This window comes from Agelaius tricolor, unplaced genomic scaffold (assembly GCF_023055355.1).
Source record: "Agelaius tricolor isolate 1412-34295 unplaced genomic scaffold, bAgeTri1.0.p SCAF_8, whole genome shotgun sequence".
In the NCBI taxonomy this organism is placed as follows: Eukaryota; Metazoa; Chordata; class Aves; order Passeriformes; family Icteridae; genus Agelaius; species Agelaius tricolor.
Window position 1 is genome coordinate 41,634,865 of NW_027269268.1, and position 27,806 is coordinate 41,662,670.

Here is a 27,806-nt window from a genome sequence, read left to right on the forward strand (position 1 = left end):
CACCCAGCACGTGACAACATGACCACAAACAATATTCTGAGTGTTTTATTAACAAGTATAATACATATGCACTGTGCACTAAATATACTAAATATAGTATGAGGACTGTACAGTACAAATTTTTTATGTTCACAGTTTGACATGACAAAATGTCATTACTGAGTTCCCATTGGACTACCAAAGTAGAAACAGTGAAAGTACATTAAACATTCACATCTTTAGTAAGAAAAGATTACCAAAATGTCTCCATATTTGCAAGTTATAGTAATGCATGCTAGAAACCTTTAATTAGCCATTTTGTCTTATTAGCTTATAAAATATATTACATTTTATTTTAAAAATTCTGCATAGTTTATAGAAGTATCAAAGTAAATAAAAATCCTTGCTATATTTGCAGGTGAGAGATGCTAAGCAAAAAGATTATTTTGACCCTCTAAAGTACATTAAGTGCTAATATCTGTAAAATATAATGAAAAATGGTCTAGCCCTCTTAAGAGATGTAAAATGCTTTGTAAATTTTTTTAGGAAGGATTTGTATTCATCATGTTGCTATCCTTGGCAGAGACAACATATTTGAACAAGATGTGGCATTAGAAGTATCACTGCAGAATGCCATGTGTATATTTAAATAAACCCACACAAGAAACCTGCTTAGTTTCTTGCAATTGTACTACAAACTAGTAATTTATTATAATCAAATAGCTTAAACAGACACATTTTAGTAAAACAGTATTACCTGTTACACACTGCACAGTGCAATACTGTTACAGAGAAAGTGGGGGGGTTTAAATATACTCATTCTCCTGGATTAGGATTTGGTCTAAACTGGCTTTTCTTTAGGGCATAGATGGAATGACTGGTTTTGCAAAGTATTTAATTGAGTACATTTCAAAGTTGCAAGGTATCCTTCAAATCAAAGTTTGCTAAAATTACACAATGAGCTGGTTAAGATGTGAATTCACATTCAGCTAGAAGTGTATTTGTTTGTGACCTTTTAGACATCCCACAAAGACACCACAGACACAACTGAAAAATCCTATAAGGAAGGCATTATCATGTAATAATCTCAAATACTTATATTTAATATTGAAATTTCTGTTGTCCTAATTCGCAAGACACATGGATGAAATTTGAAAGTTCTGCTCAATTTCCACTGTATTAGACCCCATCATTAGTGTAGAAATACTTTCAGGAAAAAGGTACATAAGCTAATGAATTAACACAGCAAATAACCTAGACTAAATCATCTGAAGTAACTCTTAGTTACAAAAAAAGTTCTGCCTTTAGGATACTGATTTAAAAAATATTAAAAAACATACTAATGAGAACATTTTATGTAAACCTCAAAAGAGAAACAGAGCATTAGAAAGAAATGTTCCTTAAACATCCTGAATTTTATAAATTTGCGTTTTTAAGGTAGAAATGGGACCAGGTGCCATTAAGGTGCTTATTTTCTAGTATCTGTTTTTCCCCTCATCAACAGAACAGAGAATTGTTTTCATCCCAGGGTAGTCAATGTCTGTAGACTTGTGACTGATGCCACAGAGCTCCCTCCACACAGCCTCCCAGCCAGTGACACGCCTGGATTTACAAAATTGCCATTAAAACCTAGAGCAAATTCTGCTACCAAAAAAATAAAAAATAGGAAGTCCACATTCTGGAACAGCTATCATTACTATCAGTCTCTTTCCTACAAGTTTCTCAACGTCACTAACAATTTGCCCTACCAAGAAAGAAAAAAGGCTGATTCATGTGCTGGGTATTTCAGTGCCACAGGTGAGCAGATGAGGGAGAGCTGTAAGACACAAGATGCAGCCCTCCCGAGGTGGTGAGGATGTATGGAGCTGGAACAGAGCAATTGCTGTCAGAACATTTTTCTACAGGAAGTACAAACCTCTCCTTCTCTAATTCCACAGGCATGTGGATGTCAGCAGAACAGCTGGTAAAGTCCTATCACCAAATAAAGGCTCTTTGCACTCACACTCTTGCATCTCCAAGACTGTTTGGCATTGGGCTCCATTGGTTATAGAAGCACAGCCTACCTGCTCCACAAGCTCAAAATTACCCACCTGCAGATGGACACTCCACCTGTCTCCTGCAGAGTTCTACCAAACTCTTCCTCCCCCCACACCTCCATTGTTCACTGGGTTTTTCCAAAAGAAAGGAAAAGCTGACTTCAGTATGTTTAACATACAGGGAATGGTGGTTACCTTACACAGGGCAAGGAAGGGAAATGTGTTTGTGTGTGAGAGTGTAGAGAAATACATCCTGTTTCCTTGCAGTGCCACAAAGTCTGCCAGCCAATGCAGACAGAAACCTTCCTTTCAGAGGATCCCAGACAGGAACATTTCTAGGGGCAGCTGCAGGTTGCTTGAATTCAGTTTCTTTTAGCTATGGAGTTCTGTTTGCTAATGGGCATGGTTTTAATGCAATAGACATGTCCACAGGGAAGCAGTTGTACCTACCATGGAGAGACTACCAGAGGCACAAACCAGAATTGGATGATTTGGTATGTGCTTTTATCCAAAACAGATCCATGACTCAATTTATCATCAGAAGTACTTCATATCTGATGCCATCTTCTCATAAAAATATTGTGGATCAGTAATTTTAAATCTTGTAGTGTATTACAGTGGTACTCACAACAGTACAGTTCAGAGCATTTTTGACTTAATGATTGCTATTTTCTGAAGTACAGCAAAGACAAATAAATTATTTAGAAGAAATGCAGGGGCATGATTGCAGGGGGATAATCTATATCCCTGAAATGAGGTGCAGTAGGTTTCCATGAATGTCATTTAATTCCAAATCACAGGAGAGTACCATAGACTCACAGAATCATAGAATATGCTGAGTTGGAAGGGACCCATCAGGATCATTGAGTCCAACTCCTGGCCCTGCACAGGATACCCCAAAAGTCACACCATGTGCCTGAGAGCATTGTCCAGATGCTTAACTCAGACAGGCTGGTGCTGTGACCACTTCCCTGGGAAGCCTGTTCCAGTGCCCAACCACCCTCTGGGTGAAGAACTTCCTGATGGTAAACCCCTGACTCAGCTTCAAGCTGTTCCATCCATACACTTGCACAGAAACCAGACATACAGAGTCACACAAAGTCTTCCTTTAACAAATCCACTGGGGCATTATGCAAGAAAAACAAGGATATATACTACACTACAATACAGATGACAGATGGCATTGGTTTAGATGCACAGTATTGTGTACGGACCAATTCCTGCCCATTTTTCTTCTTGACTGGGGTAAATGATACTATGACTCAGTCTTTCTGTAAAGTAATTACACTGTTTAGATTTATTTCCTCAATATTACTCACTGTTTGGGCAGAGGGGATTTCTAAATCAGGTGTCTTCCAAAAACTGTTGTATGAACCACGTTGCAGAAATCAACACAGCTGGCAGAGTCCATTCATTGCATTGTTGAGCATAAAATGAGAGTGTATCCCTTAAGGGGCACATAAATAATAGTCTCTGGCAAGGACTAGCATTTCAGATATTCAATAACATTTACTATTTTATCAGTATATGCTGGGTTGATTATATGAAGAAACCAACAAAAGCTGTTAGTTTAAAAATTCCCTTATTCACAAATGAAATACAATAAACATACTGAATGCAGAAAGGGTTTGCTTAGCATCCCCCAAAGAAAAAAAGAAGTGTTCACATTCTTTAGGTCTGACCCGTGGTAAGAACATAGAAGGGTTAGATAACATCTGTTACTGACCATACGTAAGCTTTTAATGGTATAAACTCAGAGATCCAGACCAGCTGAATCCAAATTAAAATGCATGTGTAAAAAACAAAAAAGTGTGGCAGGAGTCAGGGAGAGAAGACATTCAGACTAGCATGTGGCGTTTCCTGTGAAGAGCGAGATGGTCCGAGCGTGAAAAGCTGCGGTCACAGTCTGGACACTGGAAGGGTTTGATTCCTGTGTGCTTGCGGAAATGCCGCGTCAGTTCATCGGAACGAGCAAACTTCCACGTGCACCCTTCCCAAGTGCACTTGTACGGTTTTTCTCCTGGAAAAGGAAACACAGAAGTGAGGATTTAAGATGTGAACTCATCAGTTCTCATCATGTAAGTTCACACATATATCTGATAGATTTATTCTACTGCCTTGCCGAATTTCAGTAAGTACTTCACTGCTTACTCAAAAAGCTCTAAACAGCTCAAAGCTGAAGAGTACTCTGTGCTAGAAACTGTGTAGTCAAAGTTAACTGACCAAAAAATTGCTACCTGCCACAACTTATTTTTTTATTGTCTCTGTTCCTTTCTCTGCCATATTAGCACTTGTTTTGTATTATGAAACCCAGAAGGATGAAGGTTTAAGCATTTGTTCAAGTATTTTCAGAACTGGGATCTCATTTTCTAGCTTTGAAAGGACTGTGCTACCATAAAGCACAACAGGCAGAAATCATGTGATTTCTGAAATGTAATGCAGTGTAAATGACTGGCATCACTGTCTCAAGTACCTCAACTTAAAACTCTCTCTCTATCATTACTAATATGTCATCCTCCTCCTTTAACACCACTGTATTGCCCAACAGGTAAATGGCTTGATGCACAACAGACGTGAACTGGGCTCTGTTTTTCCTAAAAGAGGTACCCTTGTAAAAACCTTGGAGGTATATATTTTCATTCAGCATGCAAAGATGAACACTTCTGTGGAGAGCAAAGATGGGGATATTGTCGTTTACTGGAACACTCATTCAGATAAAAAGCACCACTGCACCAGTGGTTAGCATCTCCACAGAGCAAATGTGTTTTCATTTGGCACACAATCCAAACTTCTGCAAATGGGCTACTCCCATAGAAATTACAGTCAAATTTAACAGTGATGTCATAGATGAGCCAGTGCAATTTGAACTGATTTGGTGTTTACAGGCTGTGCAGATTGAGTAAACTGCAAGCAACTGGACACAAAATGGGTGAACAGCCAGTGAATGTAACACACATCAGCATGCACTGTGAACCTGTTCTGGCTTACAGTCTCATGTTGTAGGTTTTTCCTACTATGTCCTCTGTCTTTTGCTCAGCCTATAATTATTTTCACAACAATGCCAGATCTACCTTCTGTCATTTAGTTATTTACACCTGTGGTCACCTGGCCATTAGCAGAAGTTACAAGCTCAGCCTACTATTTTACCATAGACTTGATGAACGAGAAGCACAGTTATGCTCAGACCTGTATGGGTTCTTCGGTGAGCTTTCAGGTGGGAGCTTTTAGTGTAGACTTTGTTGCAGCCTTCATAATCACATCGGTGTATTCTGCGTTTTCGTTGTGTGTCTGGGGATTCCACAGGTAAAGGTCTCTTTCCTGGCTGAACTATAACTGAAGGGTGATTCCTGCAAAGTTAAATTAATGTTAAAATCAAAAACATTTAGCACAGCAAACCTCAGCTAATATGATTCATAACAGAGCCTTTTATTCACTACCACTCTGTCTCTTGGCAGAAAGAACAACATTACATGCAAGTCGAAAAATTCAGAAGGGTTTAGCAAATTTTGTGTATTTTAGCAGTAATATTTTTAAATGTTTACTCACTTTGTGGCATGATGTAGCCATTTTTACTACTTCCTAGATCTTTTTTAAAACTTTCACAGGAAAAACCCCATTCAACTTTGTGTTTTTCAGTCAAACCAAATTTCTTAAACCCTGAGTGAACTTTTCTTGTATTTGTTCACTATTTTTTTTCCCTTCAAATACAACTAATTTGATTGTAATTGGAAACAGCTATTCCATATTATTAAAGAAACTGTATCTTTAGGGTTTCAAAGCAGAACTCAATCTTTATTGTCCCAGCCACTCCTGTAGAATGTAATTAAGAATTTCCTGTTTGGTGCTGGCAGCAGGGTGCGGCCTCCCTGTACCACTGACGTCAATTCCTAAAAGTAGAGCTTAGCCTGTGTGGCACACCCACAGGATGTCTGAAGTTGTCCCTCCACCTTCTTAAACATAATTTTTCACTTTAGAAGCCCACAGGTACAGTGCAGGTAGGACATATATGAACTAAATGTGGACTTCTGCTGTAAACAAACCCATAAATGTTCACACATGCGAAAACATACAGGCTTCTTAAGAGGAGTCTTTGACTGTTGAATGACACCTCTACTGTACAACTGGGGACAACCTTGACTCTTACTTCCATATCAATCTTAAAAAACTCATGTTTGTCAAAAAGGTATGTGTAGAATATAACAGGCAGATATTAGCATTCCTTGTTGCAAAACCAGCTCCCCCATGCAACAGAAAGGAACTTTCTAGAACTCCTGTCTTTTCTAAGTTAATGTATTTACCAATCAACTAATGTTTTTACCAATCAACTAATGTTTTGTATCACTGGCTTCTATTGGTTACTTACTCCAAGTTCCTTTAGAGCCTAATTTTCAGAAACATTGAATTCCCTCAGCACAATAAAGGGCACGTGCTGAAGACAGAGAATCTTGTGCGTGGCTTAAGAAGAAAAGATTTTTCTGACCCCACAGCAGCAGGATGGGGATTACCAATGTGGGAAAAGTTGAATTCTGTTATTGATTCTTAAGAGTCGGAAGCTGGAAACTAAATTCTCTTTCTTGGGTGGTTCTGTGACTGTTGGGTGATGTACTCTTCAAGTACACATTAAGTCTAGCTAAAAATATTATAATGGCAGGAAACCCCAGATGGTAATGTTAGAGACACACACACTCTTAAATAAGAAGGCAGGCTTCTAGCTTCCAAAGAAACAGCTCTCCAAAGCAATGCTCAGTTTCAATGCAGTTGCATACCAGTCTTTTTGGAGAAGCTCAGGCTTAGGACAGCAAACAGACTTGGTTTAAATTATTATATGTGGAGGCTAGTCCTGGACATGCTCACATCTGGGAAAAGGGAGAAAAAGGATATTGGCCATACACCATTTGTGATTTAGATTTTCAATCTGCAAGTGTCTGGAAAAAGCACTGAGAATATCTCCTTTCCCCCTTATGGGAGAGGAGGCTGGCAAGACAACAGAATGTTATCAATAATTAGATAGGGTGTGGCAGTTTTAAAAAATGGTCAGGGTGGTGTCAAACTCAGAGGTAAATATTAAGTAAGTGCCAATAATAAAAGCACAGCCCAAATTCTTTCATTCCCTCTTCTACAACTAGATGTAAGTTCATGTAGGTACCATTTGGCACTCTTCAATAGGTAAGAGTACCTTCTAAAAATTATGTTAAAACTCCAACAGCTTTTTCTTCTTTACCACAGACCACACTATGTTCACAGCATGAGTTAGACTTTGAAACTTGCATTAAAATATGTTAATGAGGCTCCTTATACTATTATTATTACCTCAAGTTTGATTTTAGAAATAACTGCACAGTTACACTGATTATCAGACATTCTAGAAACCATCCAGGACCATCCCCCCAGAATTGCCACCAACATTATTTTGATAGATAGATATAAATATCCAGATATAGATAGATGTACTGCCAAAAGCTAACACTAAAGCAAAATAAGTCACTTAAAAGTCTGAAGTCACTTCAGTGAGACTAAAGGTTTCCTATGCCCCTTTAATGTAGCTTAGGTGTCTGAATAGTACACTCTGGGCAGTTGGAACCACTGAATAGTGATAAAATCAATGCCTAACCATAGCTCATAAAGCTGTGAGACAACAGCATTCTTTAAAAATAAAGGTTTAAGTATCTCATCTTGTAACTTGTGTGAGTTGTCTATGTATTTTTTTTAATGATAAATACAGTTTATAAACTTGTTTTGGATACAGCAGAATGTGAACTTGAAAGGGCTGGCTCCAGAAGCAAGAACTAGAGCTCCACAGGACAGCTACAATGCAATTTAAGCTACAATGCAATTTAAGCTGTTACAGTGCAAGGAGAGAATCTCCATGAACATCACACTGTACATGGGCAAGCAGAGTTGATGCTTAGGAAACATGGACATACAAATGTTTTCTGTAACAAAGCTATCTACATATGATACCAAATTTTATATTCTTTGCTCAGTGGATGGGTTTGCTGGGGAAACTACACCCATTGGGAAATAAATAATGCAAATCACTAATGCAGGTGACAAGCCTGCAGAAGTCTCAGCCCTGGAGGAAGGGTGTGGTACCAGCCAGGAACAGCACTTACTGGTTTGTTCTTGTTAAAGAGACTTAACAAAGACAAAAAATAAACTGAACCATTTGATAGTCCTGACCTAGCAGTAGTTCCAGCTCCATAAAGACCTTACTCCCTTGTGTGGTAGGTCCATTATGGAAGGTAAGTTACTAACTAGTAAACAAGCATGTTTACTATTTTATGTAATAAACATGTATAATGTGATTTAAAAGAAACAGCATATAGTTTATAAAAGCTAGCTGGCAACCAATTGCCAAGAGCCTGCAGTCTAGGAGGTGCATCTAGACTGTTTGAAGACAAGGAGGGGTGCCCACAAGAAAGCTGTTGTGGAATACAGCCAGCCCTGGTGCTGTGGTGTGCTTCTGAACCCCATGGCCACCTGCAGGAGGAAGAGGCAGCGTTCTGGAGGAAATACAGGAGACCACCCATCCATCCCATGCTTTTCTTTCTCTCTCTGAACCATACTCACACTGTGACTTGAAGCCCTCTTTCCTTACTCTGTGAGGTGAGGTCAAACACAACCACCTCAAGGATGACAGTGAGCAAGAGGGAAATGCAGAAAAGGATTCTGAGGTTCTGTGCTGTGAGCCCTGCTCAGCTCCCACCTTCAGCTCCTGCCAGAGCCATGCTGGCAGCCTGCCTGCCTACCCAGGGCACTGCATGCTCAAGGATGAGCCTGGCTCTGGTCATTCCATGGCTTACTCAAGCTGACAGGATTTTCCCCAGAAAAACAGGAAATGGAAGGGTGCCCATGGCTTCTCATGAGAGGAGAACTGAGAATTTTTTAATGTTTTCAATTAAAAGGTTTATGCCCCAGACCTAATTTCTTTTTCTAGCCCTTGTCATTTCTTCTGCAAGCAGTACTGTTTTAAAACCCATTAGATCTGTGACCCAGTTCATGCAGTAACAGTAACAGGGACCCCAGTAACAGCTATGCCAGCACAATGAGTTACTACTGGGATGGAAAAAGTGGCTGTGAGGGAAGAAAGCTTCAGAAACTACTTGAGGTGCCAAAAAAATCACCCACAGAACAATGTCCTCAGGTTCACTTATATACAAAGAACTTGTAAGGCTGAAGAGGTTCTTCCCACCAAGCAAGCAAAATTTTTGAAAAGACAAAGAGATCCTCCAAGAAGAGAAAGTCACAACACTCATTTTAAAGAAAGGTATTTCAAGAAACATGGATAGAGATATCAGTATGAACTGTCTTTTAAGTTTCTTTCAATTTTGCTGCTGGTTTTACATAAGTAGGTTATCACTGGCTTATTGGGAGTCCTACTTTCAGTAAATTGTGGAATTGTAACCTATCATCACTTTAGAAATGCATTCCAGAAAAGGCAGATCTATTGCACAGTATAAATATGTATCAACTCCTGTACTGCTGAAGAAGGGGGGAAAGAAAGTTGAAATCACATTTCACAGTAGCAGTGGTGGGAGGGATGAACGTGTATTTTATTACACATTCTAAAGCACAGCAACAATCCTTCCCACTCCTCAGAACTGCTAACTGCTGTAATGAACTGCTTTCCATTGCTCTGCTGATCTTGGGACTACTGTTAGCTACTTACTCTTGCAACATTACTTGCTGAGGGGACAATGAGGTCATCATTGGAGGTGACATTTGTTCAGGATAGAAGTCAGTCTTTGATGGTTCACTTCCTGGCTCTACTTTGATTGTTTTCTTCAGTGTGGGCTTCTCGTAAGACTCAATGACAGGCACTGTATGGCAGAGGGTAGGAGAGGGAAGGCAACACATGAAAATTATGAAGAGTTATGGAAATGAATAATATACAAAAAACCCCTATAGTTAAAATAAATCCATCAGTTCTACATTTACTGTGACAATTTACACTAAATACAAAATCTTTCAGTTTTAGTTATCTCCTGATGAACTATGACTCAAAACATTTCTATTCATTTTTATCAGTCTGAATCTCAGTAGATCAATAGTTTATGTAGATATAAACAAGAGCAACAGAGCTGGTGAAGGGTCTGGAGAACAAGTCTTGTGAGGAGCAGCTGAGGGAGCCGCGATTGTTTATCCTGGAGAAAATGAGGCTCAGAGGAGACCTCATCACTCTCTGCAACTGCCTCAGATGACAAGAGGAAATGGCTTCAAGGTGCACTAGGGGGGGTTTAGTTTGAACATTAGGAAGAGTGTTTAAACATTGGAATGGGCAGCCCAGAGAGTGGTGGAGTCACTGGAGATGTTTAGGGAAAGACTGGCTGTGTCACTCAGTGCCATGGTCTGGTTGAAAAGGTGGTGTTGGGTCACAGCTTGGACTCAATGATCTCAGAGGTCTTTCCAACCTAATTGATTCTGTGATCCTATGACCTTGGTAAGTCTGGTAAAATATTTACTCAACAAATTCTATGCCTGTTTATTCTGAAAGAACAGAAATTACGTTCCACTTCCTAAAGTATCAACAACCCACAGAAACCAAGTGCTTGGATATTTGTCTTATTTTGTGGGGATGAGACAGCATAAAAAGCAATTCTGACAACACCAACCTTGCATGCTACTTGGAGTTTCCATCTCATCCGGGAGAACTGTGGACACCATGATGGGCTGCTGGAGATGGGGAGCATACATGAAAGGAACTGGCTGGACCACAACAGGCTGTATGACCGGGAGTATCCCGGGGCTTCTGAGTCCATGGCGTGAAAGAGCAGCGGCCATTACAGGAGGGATTGTTATTGGCATGGAAAGAGGCTGCACTCCTGGGGGTGACGGTGTGAATTTACTGAGAGGTGAGCTGGGGGAGGACAGAGTCAATCCAGGTGAACTTCTCCTGTGCACAGTCTGAAATTTTAGTGGGGAAGGAGAACTTCCAGTTGAAGGCGGCGAGCTCCGTTTATTTACCGTAAGGTCTACTGGCTCCATCTGGATCCCATTTGATAGTCCTTCAGGGCTGGAGTAGAACTTATTGTGCAACATACTTGGTGTAGAATAAATGACGCCGTATTTGTTTGGCTTCATTTGGTCCATGTAATTGGATGGGTATGACTGTCAGAAGGAGTGGGAAAGAAATACAGAAAATCAAATAATAAATCAACACATGCAAGCAGCTGCTGCTGAAAAAGGACGGCAGCCAATAAAGCAGGCAAAATGAAAAAGTTTTAAGAAAGCACTTTGATGTAGTTTCTAAATAAAACGGAATTAAATAAAGCCTCAGATTCTCCACACAGGAAGTTAAGTTCTGATTCACTAACTGTTTCAGAAGCAATGTAAGACAGATTATGAAAACAAATCTTCAAGGCTTATTTAACTACTTTTCTCCCTTTAAAACTGCCTGTCATATATTCATGCCTGTACATTTCTTAACTGACCTGGGAGATAATCTGCTATGCCAAGCATGTAACTGTGTACTGAGGATCATCAATTCTGGAAACAGGGGAGCTCAGCTGGGCTTAGAATTGCAAGTAATGGGTCCCAATCAACTGCTAAAGTAATTGAAAACCAATCATCACTAAAGAAAGAAATTATGAATCTGAACCCTACAATCAATACAAAATACTCAGCTGAACTATATAAGTAATGGGTGAGTAACTCAAGAGTGCAGAAGGTAAAACCTAAACCTTTCGAAATGATTTTTTGAGATAAAAAGCAGCTACTTAGCCAGTCTAATTTTGGAAAATGAGTACAAGGATAAACATTTGGTGTGTTGGAAGAATGTTCCTGTTAGTGGTAGCTAGCAGTTCCCATTACAATATAAACCCCAAAGCTAATCTTGACCTATGTGACGATCTCCACAATTTAGTAATAATTTATATATTTACATATATGTATGTGTGTACATATGTATTATAAAACACACATATCTAGTGATTTTTGTAAGCCAAGAAGTATTAACATGAACTGTAGAATGCAGTATTATTAAACAAATATCCAGACCAATACTGTATTTAAAGTGTTAAAACCTGAGGTTGTTCACTAACAGCGAACTCACAATGGAAACTGATGTGATGCTCTAACACAAAAGTGAGACACAGAAAATGCAATACACATAAATTTTTAGTTGTGTTGTCAACTTTTTGAAATAAAATGCTATCTTTGGTTTTTAGGTAAGTAAACTAATAATAAAAAACTAATTCCTTCCTTGGCACCGAAAGTATTTTGATGAGTGGGATTAAAAATGTTCAAAATGGTATAAAGTGAAACATCAGAAGCATAAAACTACTTAATTTTTATAAAATTATTTCCATAACATTTCAATTATTTTTCCTCCTGGGGTGAACACTGCTGTCAATACATCTTCCTGGTTTCCTGCCTCTGTCTTCCCTGTGAGGGAGTGCTTGGTTCATTTTAAATGTCAATGGTAACGGGAGGTATTTTTGCAAAATGACACAAATATATTTTTTTTATTTTCAGTTACTGTTTGAAACACTGAGTTTAGAAAATATTAAATTTTCCTCCTGCATTCATAGCACTGTGATAGAACAACAGAGCTGAGTCCCTCAGTCCATAAAACATTCAAATAAAGCAGCACACAAAATGGTGATTAATCTCCAGACAGTAAATATTACATTAAAATCTCTGCAAGTTATATATTCTCTTTATGACTATTCTTACAAATTCCATCTATACAAACATTCATCTTTGCTGGTAATTGGTTCATCAGAATTTTAGTAAATGCCATTATTGCAAGAAGTACTGTCTGCAGACTTGCCAGAACTGCTGAGCCAAGCTATGAAATTATCAGCATTCTAAGTGATGGACACCACTAAATATTGATATAATTTAATATTTAACAGCATTTGGTATCTATTAAATTGGATCAAATTATGGGCATAGCCAAAAACATCATAATTTTAACAGGTAAGGAACATTAAATACTTCCATTAAAACTCCTGTTATTGGTTTACAGTAGAGTTCACCCAGCTTTAATGAACTGTAAACATTCCACCACTAAGCATCAGTGCATTTACAGTGCTGCAGGTTTGTCAGGGATGATCACAATGTCATTGCCTAGGAACTTCACTTCCATTGCAAGAATGCTAAAAAGGAAAAGCCTGTGAAATTTATGGAATGCTTTTGGCCAATGAATCTACTAAAGAACAAGCATCCCTAGGTGTAACCTTATCCTGAGAACACCCAGTGGGCATTCAAGGAACAACTGTCTGGATGCTCACATAGCATCTGCATTCTTTGATGGGGGAGTGATGATGATTGTGATTGATTCTGGTGCACAGCCTGCAAAAGGGTAGAAATGATGCTGGAGACTGGAGAAAAACTGTTTATTCCAATTCAAACAAAAAATCAACTTGTTTCACCAAATGGTAACTGGTCCAAATGTTTAAAAAGTCCTTTAAAAAGTCCTCACAGCAAATAGGGAGTCCTGTAGGTAGGACTTGGATGACTTTGTCAGTAGTTCATTAGGAATCATCATAATATATGTTCAATAATTCATTTCAATAAATGGCATGAGCTGTTGGGAGAGTGATGAAATAGTGTGGGTGCAAGCTTCAGTCACCTGAGAAGTATAGCTAATCCTTTCAGCCACACACCCTGAAATGCAGTGGTGTCAAAACCATTACTAATTTCCTCCTTTCCCTCCAACTACTGTGATGTTTTAGAGACACAAAGACTTCACACCTACAGTGTAAAGAGTACACCTACATTCAGAGAGAAGAGTGAGATATTCCTAAGAGGCTTAATTTAATTTGGCCTCTAATGATCCTATCAGAATGAAAGATGCAATACAAATAATCCTGATTGCAGACTTCCAGGTCACATTAGCCCAGTCTGCTCTGCTTAGCACCTCTCAACGTCAATATGACAGTTTCTCTCTCATTCCACCTCCCCAAAAGGTGGTCAAGAAAACTAACTCACTCAGTGGCTGCTATCCTTTTTCATTTTCTCTCCATATCACCACACCTCCCTTTAGAGGTGTCTCCAGAGCAGTTTCTGTTGTGGCACCAGGGCTCCAAGGAAGCCACAAGACCAAGAAGAGGTGGGGAGCTCAAGGGTTTGGGGCTAAGCAGCCTCTGTGTGTACAGAAGCTGAAACACCCATGGTTCCTCAGCCTGAGGGAAAACGAAGTAGTGTCCAGTGATGGAATTTTTATTCAGAAATCATACTTTCCTCTGGACTTTCTGCTTTTTCTTTTCTGCTTTTTTTTTCCTCATGCAATGGCAAAAAGAAAAACATCAAATGTGGTAAAATGCTCTGAGTAGTCTTTAACAGCTGGTCAGAGTGATTACACTGACTCATGAGAAGACTCCAAAGGTCCAATGCCATAGAAGACACCACATCACTGGGAGAAGGATATGGTACAGAATAACCAGTATCTGGAACCCCAGCCTTGAAATGCACTTGGCTCAGAAACACTCCCTTGTTTTTCCCACTGCAGTTTTTCTCTGCTGGTCTGGGAAAGACTGCTCACTCCTCTGCTGGTGAGCTTTTTGAGGGACTGACCTTGCCCATCTGGCAGAAGCACAAAACTGTTTGGGGCACTTGTGTGTCTTGTGCAGAGCCCCAACCATTGCAGAACCTTCTTTGGGAGATGAAGGAAGACATGCACAAAAGGCAGCCCAAAAGACAGCAATGACACTTCTTCTGTAAAACCAGCCTCTTTTCTGATTTCAACAGACACCATGAATAATCTTAGATTATAGCCGATAATCACCACTAATCTTAATACAGTTACACTGTAACTGTAATTAAAGTGACAGGCTGGCCAATACTAAAATTCTTTCTTGACCCAAATATTGGAATTTGTCGTACTTTAGTGAGTTATTTTTCTATCATTACTCTCCAGCAAATAGACCCCACAAAAGTCAAACTGTAATTTTAAAATACATATAAACTTAACTCCCAAAAGTGCTGTTAATAACACTGAAGAAATCAAACTGCTTAGAGATGCATTTAAATTTATGAAAATTACTCTTTATTTTAAATAAAACAGGAAACAAACTTTTCACTGAAAGATGCCATTCTGAGCACAAGTTTAATGCACTCTGAGTTATGTACACTGACTTCACCCTTTTAATGGATCAGCCTTTCTAGGGGTGTGGTTTCATGTTACACTTCATCTGTTATTGCAGGCTAAAAGCTGAAAGGGGAGGTTCTCTCATGCTCCTCTCTCCCCTTGCTCTAATATTGAGCAGCTGCACAGAATGAGTCAGATCAGCTTCTTGATCTGACCAAAAGATGAGTATTTTTGGTGGGTTAGCAATTCTGATCATTCAGTGAGCTGATCCAAAGGTTCCAACTCATTCTAGGACCACACAATTCTTCAGTCACGCAAAGGAGACACAAAGCTGGTGTGGAGGGGGCAAAGTCAAAGCCTTTCCTTTCAGCCTGTATCATCACAATTCTCACTGTACTGCTCCCACCTACATGTCCCACTGCTGTTGCCTATCAGACTCTTCTCTGAGGGGACCCTATTCTCGGACTTCATGGAAAATCAACCCAATTTTAAAGAAGTAAAAAGTGTAAGTAAGAGGAGTGTCTCCTCTTCCCCTTTTTTCCCCCCTGTCCTAGTTCTCATTTGTTCACTTGGTAAAGCAGTGCAACCAGTTTACCCAGCAAAAAGCCATTGTTGGTTTGGGTTTTTGCAGGATTAATTTCCTGCTGCTTAGAGCAGAGCTAGCCACAGGCACCTGTCACCACAACCAAGAGAAAAACAAAAAAAGGCACAGCAAGAAGCTGTTCACTTAGTTCAAGGGTGTAACACTGAAACCACAGGCTATTGCCACTTCACCATGAAGCGTGGCAACTTAATTTCAACCCACCTCCATCAGCAGCATGAGCCAGAGAGAGAATATTTACAGAGCAGTTGCTCAGGAACACAGGGATGCTCTCTCCTCTCACAGGCAACTGCTCAGGTTGTTTAAGGCAATAAATTAATAAACTACAGAAACTTTTCCTAGAACGTGAATCTGATTGCACTAAGAGCAAAATAGAGCTTCACATGCTTTCCTAACCTAGTCCATATCTTAGTTACATCTCATTATGAATTTAAAGGTGGAAAAACTAAAGTCATCTTTAGGGCTAATATATTTGAAAAGTCTTACCACTGAAACAGGCTCCATGGCTTCTTGCTTGATAGGGACTGGGTCAAACATTAGCATCTTTTTTATTCACCTGTTCTGATGCCTCTGAGGTTCTGTCCTGCTGGGGAAAGACAAGGTGTTAGAAAGCCACAGGAAATACCTGAATCAACTTTCTGAATTGTAGAAAATTTACTATTTTGTCAGATTAATGTGAATATTTATCCATCTCTTAACAGAGATTTTTAAATCTTTGACTGAATTTATTGCAAGATTTTTCTTTCCAAATTGCTATTGAAACAAAGGGACATCAATTTGACTTTCACTTTAATGAAAGGCAAATTGAATTTTTGTTGTGCATGTCAGCACACCAAGACCACAGAATTTTCACTTTCATTAGCTGTCAAGTGTTTTAACACATCAGAGTTTAGACCACACATTTCTCATCAGCATTACAACCTCAGAATAATCTTGTTTATACAAGTGAACTGATTCTGGGAAGGATCTCTCTTTCCTAAGAGTCCTAACAGAAACACTCAATAGATCACATACAGTGACACTGATATCAATGCAAAGAAAAAGACTAAAATTCAAGACTTACTTGGACTACATTCAACATGCTACAATGACTTAACAGAAAAAATGCATCAGTTACTAGATATTAGTTATTATCAAGATAATAGATCAGTTATTAGATACTAGTTATTATTAAGAGAATAGATTTACTGACAATTCAACAACTATTTGTGCTAACAGTGCAACATAAAAGCACTTTAAAACAATCTGCTTGCATTCTGTGCAGTTTCAGTGTTCAACCTTACTTGGCCAATGTCTAAATGCCTGAAATAAAAGTATTTAGCATAAAGCATGGCATAGCTCTCATACTACACATTTGCCATGGTCATCTTGGAAAGATACTGGGAGGGAAAGGAGACACCTCTTCTGGGCAAGGCCACAAGGGTACACAATAAAGCTAAGCGGGAGCAAAGGGAATTTGCTCACAATGACATTTAGATGTTGCCAGGCTGTTTATAAATCACTCGAGGTTATACATTATATGACTGATGTCAAAGGAGCAAGTTCTGACCGTACCCCGCAGACTTCACAGCCCTGCCTGGGGGCGGTACGACCTCTTTTAAGAGCGAGGACAGAAGTAAATGACACAAATTCCATGTGGCCAGTAGATGGCACTGGAAAGAAGCGAATACAGCCAGACTCCAGCACCGGCAATTCACCCCCTCCAGCAGGACAGGCTGAAGGCTCACCAACAGATTGGTACCTGTGGCTGGGAAATTCTCCCAGAAATGTAAATGAACGTTTAAAGATGTACCTGCTCAAATTAAAACAATTCTAATAAGCCTATGCTAATGAACAATTTTGCAGTTAACATGTGTTTATAGATCAAAATTTGTTAAGAGAGACAGCATGCATTGTTACAAGTTTACTATTAGTTATTCAGGTACATAAATAAAGTTTAAAGACTTTTGGAAATTTATTACAACAGTGTGCACTTTGAATAATGGAAACGAACAAGTCTCAGAGTATATTATAGTATCTCATAATTCACCTTATAAAAGTTGAAGGCCTGACAAAAACAAATTGCAAAACTAAAGTGAAACAAATGATACAGCTTAATGAAATTTCCAGTTTTGTATGTAGTTTTAGTTTGGGAGAAGTGGTGTAAGATAGCACTATGTGCTGAAAGTTGTGGTAATTCCGTAAATACCTTAAGCATGTTCATGAGAAGGTTATTAATTATACTATTTTCTTTGAATGGTTATCATTTAGATAACTGTTACCTAGTTATCTTTCTCAGGTTTCAACAAGTCACATAGCTAGACCTAACATTTCAGAATACTGACTTCCCAGAAATATATCCACATATCTCTTCATCACCCATATTCTCACACATTCATCTGCATTGTGAAAACAGAGAAGTTGTACTTTTAGACATGAAAGAAGTTTACAGTAAAATGGAGCCACTCAGAGCTCCTATGCAGGAATTTGGAACTAATTCCTTTCAGGTTTCCAGAAACCTTTGATTTTTAGCTTCTATGTGCATAGATAAAGTAACACACCAATCTGTAGAAGAAGAAAGGAAAGAAAGAAGAGAAATAGAGAAAGAAAGGAAGGAGGGAGGGAGAGGGAAGGAAGGAAGGAAGGAAGGAAGGAAGGAAGGAAGGAAGGAAGGAAGGAAGGAAGGAAGGAAGGAAGGAAGGAAGGAAGGAAGGAAGGAAGGAAGGAAGGAAGGAAGGAAGGAAGGAAGGAAGGAAGGAAGGAAGGAAGGAAGGAAGGAAGGAAGGAAGATTGTCCTAAGTAAATACAATGATGCTCATCCTTTGTGTAATTTTTGTAATTCTAAACCCGTATTTTCTTCAGCTCAAGAATTACTCATTTTAACCTTTTGCTCCAAGAAAGTGTGTGAAAAGACACTTGATACACATTTCACATGTCATGCTACAGATTTCAGTGTTTCCTGAGATAGCTCTAAATCACTGTGCAGGAATTAAACTGACATAGACAACAGGAAGTGTACTACCCTGAACAAAAGTGAAAAGTAATTCTCAATCTTTCCCAAGTGCAGTCATCTAAGAACAGCAGAGGAAAACTTTACTTTTATGTAAATTTATTATGGTGGATCAGAGTACAGGAATCAAGCACTTCTTTATCATGTTACTCTTAAGCAGGTTTCTTTTCCCCATTTTATAGTGACTGGAAACCAATTGTCATGAACAGAAAATTAATTAAGTTGCAACACTTGGTCCTGTAGGACAGCTACAGAGTCAATACCAGTCAGCTTTGGATCTGGCATTTAAAATTTAGCTCAAAATGATGTATTTCTAAAGCTGTAAATAAACTCACAGAAGACTCCTCTTTGTATTTAAAAATAATGCTCCAAATTGATAGCTTGGACCACACTTGTGAGCAAATATGTGCATGTACACTCACACAAATAAAGCATGGTACTATACTAAGAAGCAGGTAGTTTTTCCCAGTATATTTGTAAAATCATGCCTATTAACTCAAAACTTCTCAGTCTTTCTCTCCTAAATATTTGAGAAGGGGGCAATAGGGAAGGCAAATAGTCTTATCTGTTTCTATTACAGAGGAATGAAAAAACAGTTGGGTTCTACTTTACAGAGTGATTTCAGAATCCACTTGCATGAAGGCCTGCAAACTGTTTAGTATATACAAATAATTTCTGGAAAATCAAAATACCATCCCTCATTCCTGAGGTGCTCTGGAAAAACTGGTGAGGTGACAACAACATATTCATGTTAAATGTATTAAAAATAAGAACTTTTGTCTTTATTAGGTAAACTATTTTGCATTAAAGGGTTTTCTCATGCGAGGTAAAAGAATTTAATATGAATGTAATCTGAAACTAAATAATTAACTGCAATCCGGTAAGCAAACATTCCACCCTCTTTTTTTTTTTGCTCTCCCTCTTTTTTTCTGCTAACAAGCCACCCAGTTTTACTTTCTTGCCTCCTCCCATTCACTCCACCCAGTGGATCTCTGCCAAGTCAGTCCAACTTGTCCAAACAGGACCCGGCTTTTGATAAGATTTTGCTCACACCCTGTACTTCAGAAAGACAAATGAAGCAACTGGGTTTTGTATGCAAATAGGGACAGGTGCAAGGTAAAGTCCAGGCAAAGTCCCTCAGTATTCCCCAATCTGAAGTCCAGTGAAGACAGCAAGCCAGAAACAACACAAATTCTGTCCTTATGATCCAGTATACAGCAAGGCATCCATTCCAGGAGGGAAGTTAATTATCATTAGAGCTCATCACCTTGTCAGGATGGAACACTTGTCAATATTAACTTCCTGACAGGTGTATGGTTTATTGTTTCAGAGACATGATTAAGATTAAATGAAAGCTGAAAGGTACTTAAACGTGTATTCTGACAATAGGGATTATTTACCCTGGATGAAATGTGCAAAGTGGTTAAAGAATGCACTCAGACTTCACATCTGCACTGCAGAGCAGCTGGAAAAGGGCAACTGCAGTGCAGCTACTCCCAGCAGCCCTGCACATCTACCTTCAAGGTCCACCGACTCTGCAGACCTGTTATGAAAGGAAAGGGTGGGGTGGAGGACCAGTTTTGACTGTGCACATCCAACAACAAAGGTTTGTTCTAATATAAGGCCTGTGCTCTCATGAAATATCTGGAAGAGCAGCCCAGGAACTGACTTTTGCTGCAGACAGGGGGTGGTGACCATACACTCTGCCCCTCTTCACTCTGCCTGAGAACATATACAGGGCTTATTTCCTCAATCTTTGTGCCCGGGGGAAACAAAGGAATGCTGCCCCATGCACAGCAAGTTTTTGTCTAGAAGCTTCAAGGTATGATTGTTATTGTCAGTATAATTACAGAATAATGTAATGGTATCTGCTAAATTAGCACTGCATGAGTGCCCTCTGCAAGGAACTGCAGCTCTTGCAGCACTGTTTGAATCCTGCAGCAAACATTATCACATTGCAAAAGCTCTTCAGTCCAAGCACTCTGGGACTCAGACGTGTTGCTCTGAACCTATGATTTCTGTGAACTGCAAGCCAAACTTCCTCTGATACAGGGGAGAAACAATAGTATCAGAGGATTCTCCACTGATGAAATCCAAAAGGGAAGGGAGGTTTTCTCAACCCAGGTGAAAAGCTGTTTTCAGTGGAACCTCCAAAGAGTTTGGCAGAGAGGAACCAGTTTCTGAGACAAACATTCCCTGGGAAAGGTAAAAAAGCTGATTTCTAGAGCTCATAAGGTATTTGCACTTTACTGTACCAGTTGCTCGTCAAGACCTGAGTCAGCAAAAAAGTGTTTCTAATGTTCCATTAACTTCAATGGGAAGTAAGCAAGCGCTTAACTGCTCTTGACCCCAAAATAGCAGCAGACAAAGAAGCTCTCCAGTTCAGCCAAGCAGTCAGACTCAGCCAAAGCACCAAAGGTCCAGACGTGGTGCTGTGGGAAGAGACCAGAGCAGCCAGACCATGAGGAACAGAGTAGAAGGAGAATCAGGAAGAACCAGCATGCCAAGAAAATGTTCTACTGATCAACAGCTTTCTGTGTTTATTTGCTGGATTTCCACTGGGTAACAATAATAATTGTTGAAAATGTTAGAATATTTTGTAAAAGAAAATGGTACCTAGGCAAAAATTTTCTCCTCAAAGTTTTATTGATAGGCATTAAGAAAAAGAGCATTTCTACAGAATTCTGGTATTGAGTATTTCAAACTCCATTTGTTTCTTAGCAAAGACTTGAAAATCTTTCATATTCCTCCTTCCAGGACTGCAAGCAGGCTGAAAAACTTGTGGTTTTGCACAACTTGTGCATCATAACTTTGTTGATGTCACCTTTTTTGACCTAGAACTGCTTTGACATGTAGCTGACCAATTAGTGTTTCAATTAAATTTCTGCTAATACTGTTGCAGGCTTTTTGAAACCATGTGTCTGGAAATGGCGTTCTTGTATGTAAAAATCTCGGGGAAAAATGTTCTTGAAGTGCTTGTTAAGGAAATACCTTCTTTACCAAGGAAAAATTGAGCCCATGTAAACCCTGTTCAACCTTCAGTTCTATACTCACTGAACCTAAGAGGAGAACCTCTTGAGGCACCTCCATTAGACAATATTCTCCCTTATCAGGGCAGACTGCTGTCTGGTTTCCTGTCTCAAGCTACTTCTTAGAAGGAGAAACAGTCCAGTAAGGATAAAAGATCAGACTTTTGAAAACAAATGAAGTATGTGGAATGGTATGATAATCTTTCCCTTCCAAACTGAGCTTCGCTTTCCTTGTTGTGTTTTTCTTAAGAGGTTAATTTTTAGGATAATTTGAAAGGAGAAATATTAAACCTTTTAATTGTGAGGGGAAAATGACAGAAAATACTGTTCTCTTATGTGAAGGGTTTTGCTATTTCAGGAAACGTGAAAAAGAGATTCAACATTTTTATAGCATGGCAAAGAAAAGAAAATCTAATCCTAGAAAAAGGAAGTATACATTTAAGAATAACAGCCTAAATGATAGATTTGAACAAGAATCCAAATACAGGGCAAATGGTGATGAACTTCTATGAACCTATGGAAATAAAAAAAAAAAAAAACCAACCAGGAAAAAGAGCTGAACAGTGTAGTGAGTACAAATGGGACAGTGATCAAGATCACTTAGACTCTTAAAAAAAAATTGGAAACTCTGTCATGTCTTCATGGATCAAGCTGGTTGGTTGGTAACACACACGGACTGCATAACAGACAGACCATGTGTTTGGTGGGAGGGTTTTTCCCTTCTGAGTTAGTTTACTATTTAAAACCTGTTGGAGCTTTGTCTTTCTATTTGGCTGATCTACACTTACACTTTCTTCCCCTGGGAGATATCACCTACAGCTACAAAATCCTCAAAGGAAGCTTTGGCATCAAGTGACTGCTTCACAGGGAAGAGTTAAAGCTCTCCTAAAACCAGCTCTGCCAAACTTCATATTCTGGATTGGAAGCAACTAGCCTCAGAATGAAAACACAAAGATTGAATGCTGACAGCATAAAAGAACTCTAAAAGACCTCCTGTTAGCGGTGTTAATATTTAAAAGTTGGTTTACAAAAATTATTATAATTTTAACCTCAGTTCCCTATTTTACAGAACTTCTGGCTACAAAGAGGTGTGAACCACAAAATTTACTGCATTTATTATACAGCCGTTTCCAATATTAAACACAGTTAAATGCAACCCTTTTCCTCTGTCATTGGGAAAAAAAGATTAACTGTTTGAAATCTTGGCAAATTAACAGTACAAGAATTAAAATAGATAATTGTGTTCTAATGGGTAAACTCGTCCATGGTGTTCTAAACCAAACAGAAATAACAACAAAATAACAACAGCTGAGAGCAACACATTAAAATAATCAATAAACAACTTACCAAAACAGTGTAGCCAAATACTTCTTTTTATCTGGATTTCTGAACAGACAAAAAACAGTTTGCTGTTAATATGTGCACACAATCCAATAAATTTTTTTTTCACATACAATTAAGCTCTGAAAGAAGTTTTAAGTGTGTACTTAGATACTTCCTAAAGATACCTTCAGTGATCTCAAACAGCTAACTTGTAGCATCCAGAAGAGCAAGAGAAAACTACTTTAAAAATGACTGGAGGGAAAAAAAAAGAGGAAAATGAAAGGGTGGAAGTAATTCTGTGTGTACAGTAACCATGCATATTCCAGGCCATAAGAAACACAGAAGAATAAATACTCTATCTTGCATTTTCATCCAGGGCACACTGAAGTTAATGCAAGTTTTTCTCTCTATTTCAGTGAGCTCTGGCCCTTTAGGTCTTCTTCTGTCAGATTCACAGTAACAGAAAGATTTATGTTTTTCTCAATTTCCTCTCAATTTCTCACTATGTCTGCCTGCAACAGGGTGAGGGGGAAAGATAAATATAAAAACAGGAGTAAAACAATTACTTTTATGCCTTCAAAAATGTAAAATGTGGGACAGCAGTACTTATTAATGCCAAAGAAAAGTTAGACAGCAGTGCCTCATTTTCTGTATTACATCTGGAAGACAATGAACTTTCTAGCCTGCGTAAGGGGAAAATACTTACTTCTTTTGAGATTTGGAAATACAAAGTGCTCATAGTGAGCCATTCACGTTGAGTAAGGGCTGAAGTCAAAACCCTCTCACAACTATGAGCCTACAGAAGTGGACTTTCTTCTCACATATACTCTTTATACATCAGTGCAACTCTGTGACTTTAATGGAGCTATTCCAGATCAGCTGATGAGCAAGTGAGAGCAGAAAACTGGCTCACAACTTTCTGGAGACTTGAGTTCAAGTTTTCAGTGAACAGAGCTCAAAACTCCAGTTCACCCCCAGAAGTGCATTGGAGTGGAAGGGGCGTGTTAAAGGTTAACTTGGAAACCTCGTTATGACATAACACAGGCATTTTAAGCAATCCTGAGTGTGTAGAGACATGATAACTCATCGGGTGGGGATTGGGAGTTGAGGGGCAGTGACAAGGGGCCTGGACAGGCTACAGAACTGCCAGAAAACAGCCTGAAAGAGGAAAGAGCACCACATATGCCACTTGGAATGTGTGACGCAAACCCCAGCCTTGAAACAAAGAACAGGAAACAGCTCTGCTGGCTGTGCTGGGGAGAAAGCACAGAGAAACATTTAGGCGGCCCTCCCTGACCCTATATTCATGAGCAGCTGGAGTCTTTTAAAACAACAACAGTGGGTGGAGGTGTTTGTTCATTGGGTGTGAATAAAAACAGTGTCCTGATGCAGGGGACCTGCCCTATTTACAAACAGGCTCCCTTAACATGAGGGAGCAGGAGATTTTAAGACACCACAGGTCAGGAGGATTTGCTGAAACCTTCCCTTAGACCAGTTGGTTTATTACTGTATTTATGCCAGTAGCTAAACAGAGCTCTGGCCTCATGACATCAGAGGCAGCACCCAGCCTGGCAGAAGCACCTTCTTCCCAGAGAGAGCTGGGGAATGAGAATTGCAGGAAGGATTTCTAAAGCTTGGGGCTGCTCCTGGACAGTGGCTCACTCACGCTCAATACTGCTCCATAGCTGAGCACCGACATCACTCAGAGCACCCAAGAATATTTTTCTAAGCCATTACACGCTTAGCCTAACACATCCCTGTTTTCATATGCACTCAGACTTCAGAATTTGATTTCCCACGAATTTACTACTTTTATTTCTGAAGCACCCACATAAAAAGCTGAATAAGTGAAGCTGAAGCAGAGGAATACCACAACGTGTCTAAATTTTATGCAGTAGAATAACTTCAACACTTGTTTTCCTTCACAACTGTGGTTTCAAATACTGTCTCTTCTCTTAGATATCTTGCATTAGTTATTTATACGCCATGGGTGGGACATCTAATATTATCAAATGTGAGAATGTTACAGCAAATTAGGTGGATGAGTACCACAGCAACACCAATGAATGCTGTGGGGTTCCAAGGCTGGAGTTTAATAATGAACATGGGGTAAAAACTGGCTAGTATAGCACCTACCCAGCAAGGTGTGAGTTTTATGCCCATAGTATCAGTTCCTTACTTCTTCATACTGAATAACTGCAAATACAGGTAATTTGGTGATTGTATAACATCTTTATTATCACTGAGTCTTCAACTCATCTCACTCACACATCTTTATTTATCTGAAGGCTTCTCTTTTGGCTAAACAGATGGTGACTAGATCAAATGTTCACAGTACCTAATGGCTCCCTCGAAGCTCTGCAACTTGGAGGAAGTTTTGCTTGGATTCTTTGGACAGGGAAAGACCATTTAGCATTCTTGCCTGCCCCCACCCCCTCACCCTTACCCCCAGTCTCTCTTGTGATCTGTACCATAGCTATAACAGCATGGGGAAAAAACACCCAGAAACAGATGCCTGGTTGTGAAAAAAAGGCCACTCAAGTCAGCTTCGGGTTTTTTATATTTCAATACTAGGCAGTAACAATAAATTCCTAAAAATACAAGGTGAAAGCTAATTTGAAATAGGTGTCTTCTGGGTCAGGTGAGATTATCAAATCCAGATATAAGTCCTCTCACACAAGCACCAGCTGCTCGTGTGATTATCACACCGGTATCTTAAAAGTATTTGATGGAAAGTCACTAGTCAGAAGCCATGTAAGTCTTTCAATACAGGTAATGTATATTTATGAATATTAGTTTAAATGAAGTCAAGTCTTCAGAGCTCTCCTATCAGCTACTCAAATTCAGCTTTTCCCAACAATTAAATCTTCAGAGTTCAGTTCCACAAACAGTGACACTTCCTGAATTCTCAAAGGTGAGGAAGTGAATAAAACAGTGGACCACGCATGTACAGTACCTGAAGCAACAGGGAAGTGCACAGAACATCTTTAGGGTATTTTTAAATGTGATTCCTGAATGACCACTTAAGCTATTCTGAACTAGGTCTTTCTCTCGAGCTCCAGATAGGTGCTGTGCTCTCCCAGCGCAGGCTCGCGTTGCCGAGCCTTCCTTTGCCAGGGCTCCCCTCGCTGTGCCAGGCACTCACCTGACAGCGGTCCGAGGCAAGTAACTCCTATTCCCATTTCGGTTAAAAAATAAATACACAAAAAATTTAAAAAACAAACAAACTAAAAACTTAAAACAAAAAAACCACCAACAAAAGGCATCTAGCAAAGGAAAGGTTATTTCTAACTCCACACTTCGCTGCCGTGCTGTCCCACGTTTTACCTTCGCCTGCATGGCGGCCAAGCGGTGCTAAGGTGACGTGACAATACGAGGGGCAGGCTTCAGGGAGCCGATTTCATCCCAGACTTCACCAGGAGTTAAACGGGGGCCATGGCGCTTGCCGATCCGCTCCGGGAGGAACACGGCCCGGACGCCAGCTCCTGCCCTGCCAACTACCGAGCGAGCCCGCTACACTTTCCACCTCGGCTTGGTCGGGCACTGTATCCCGCCCGGGATCCGATGGCACTTCAGCCTCTGCCCGAAGTCGCGCCTGTCCCGCCCCGGCGAGAGGCCAGGGGCTGCGGCCGCGCAGGGCGGGAGAGCGGCCCCGAGGGGCGGGCGGCCCGCGGGCCCTCCCGCCGGGACAGGCGGGGGGAAGGCGCGGGGAAGGCGCCCCCCGAGCGGCCCCGCCGGCCACACAGGTGCGCTCCCCACCGGGCGGACAGCGGCGGCCCTCCGCCCCCGGCTCCCGCCGGCCGCACGGCGAGATTCCCGGGGAACCCCCCGAGCTCTGCTCCCCGCTCCCCACAACCGCGGCCTGACGGAGACCCAGTTCCCGCCACCCCCGGCGTGGCTGCGACTCCCACGGCATCACTTTGCCGCCTGGGGCTCCGCGCTGCTCGCAGCGCCGGGAAAACTTTCCTCCTCCGGCACCTCCATCCCGCAGTCAGCAGCACAGCCCGGCCCCCGCATTACCCCCGCCCTCACACTTACGCTCGGCAGGCGGTGCGGAGCGCGCCGCGATTTTCCGTCGGCTCCCGCAGCGCCGGGGGTCGCGGTGGGCAGCGGGGGCGCTCCGGTGGGACCGAGGCACGAGGCCGGCGTGTCCCGCGTCCCCGCGGCTAAGGAGCCTCGGCGGTGTCTCCGGGTCCGTGTGCGAGGAGGAGCTGCCCGCTCCCGCCCTCCGCCCGCTCGCCTTCCCCCCGGGCTCCTGGCACCGGGCCGCGCTGTCACATGACGCCGGCGCCGCTCGCCCTGCCAGGCTCCCCGGGCCGGCGGGGTGAGTGGCGGTGGGAGGGTCACGGCAGGGAGCGCGGCCGGGCGGGTCCCCGCCCGCGGGGTGGAGGCTCCGCCGAGGGGCCGGGGCGAGTCACCGCTCACAAACAGCCGGGCACGCACTGACTGCGCGCCCGCCCTGCCTCCCGGGGGCAGACAGCCTCGCACAGACACTAATTATCCCCAGCAGCCCGGAGAGGGGAGGGGAGCGGGGCCGCCCCACCGACAAACCTGCCGGTCCAGCTCCTCCTCCCCGCCCGTGTGTCAGGCAGAGGCGTGCACCTGGCAGCGGCCCTGCGGCAGGGCGCACCCCTCCCTGCTCCCCTCCCTCCGCGTCCACCCCGGCCGACCTGCGGCGGCAGCAAAACAACAGCAACACCCAGCGCCCGGGGGGAAGGAAGGGAGGTGCTCACTCTGGGCCGCTGCCGCCGAGCTGGCTTCGCCGGCGGGGGCTGGGAAAGGGCGCGGGGAGGCGCGGAGCCGGGCGGCGGCTCCC

General features: G+C 41.2%; 1 protein-coding gene across 7 annotated transcripts; it reads right to left on the reverse strand.

Annotated features, from left to right (window-relative positions):
* Nucleotides 1-30: 30 nt before the first annotated feature.
* Nucleotides 31-27,806, reverse strand: KLF3 (KLF transcription factor 3). 7 transcript variants are annotated; one of them, XM_071432547.1, is made up of 7 exons: nucleotides 27,724-27,806; nucleotides 23,015-23,053; nucleotides 16,136-16,232; nucleotides 10,628-11,123; nucleotides 9,685-9,835; nucleotides 5,163-5,362; nucleotides 31-4,035 (listed from the first exon to the last, which is right to left on the reverse strand). In XM_071432547.1, exons 3-7 carry the CDS (start codon nucleotides 16,190-16,192, stop codon nucleotides 3,854-3,856), a joined length of 1,086 nt encoding a protein of 361 aa, XP_071288648.1. In that variant the 5' UTR covers nucleotides 16,193-16,232; nucleotides 23,015-23,053; nucleotides 27,724-27,806; the 3' UTR covers nucleotides 31-3,853. The 7 variants fall into 7 exon arrangements, with proteins under 7 accessions (XP_071288648.1, XP_071288652.1, XP_071288645.1 ...); XM_071432551.1 differs by lacking the exon at nucleotides 27,724-27,806 and adding an exon at nucleotides 27,029-27,330 and having other exon boundaries at nucleotides 5,202-5,362; XM_071432544.1 differs by lacking the exon at nucleotides 27,724-27,806 and adding an exon at nucleotides 27,029-27,330.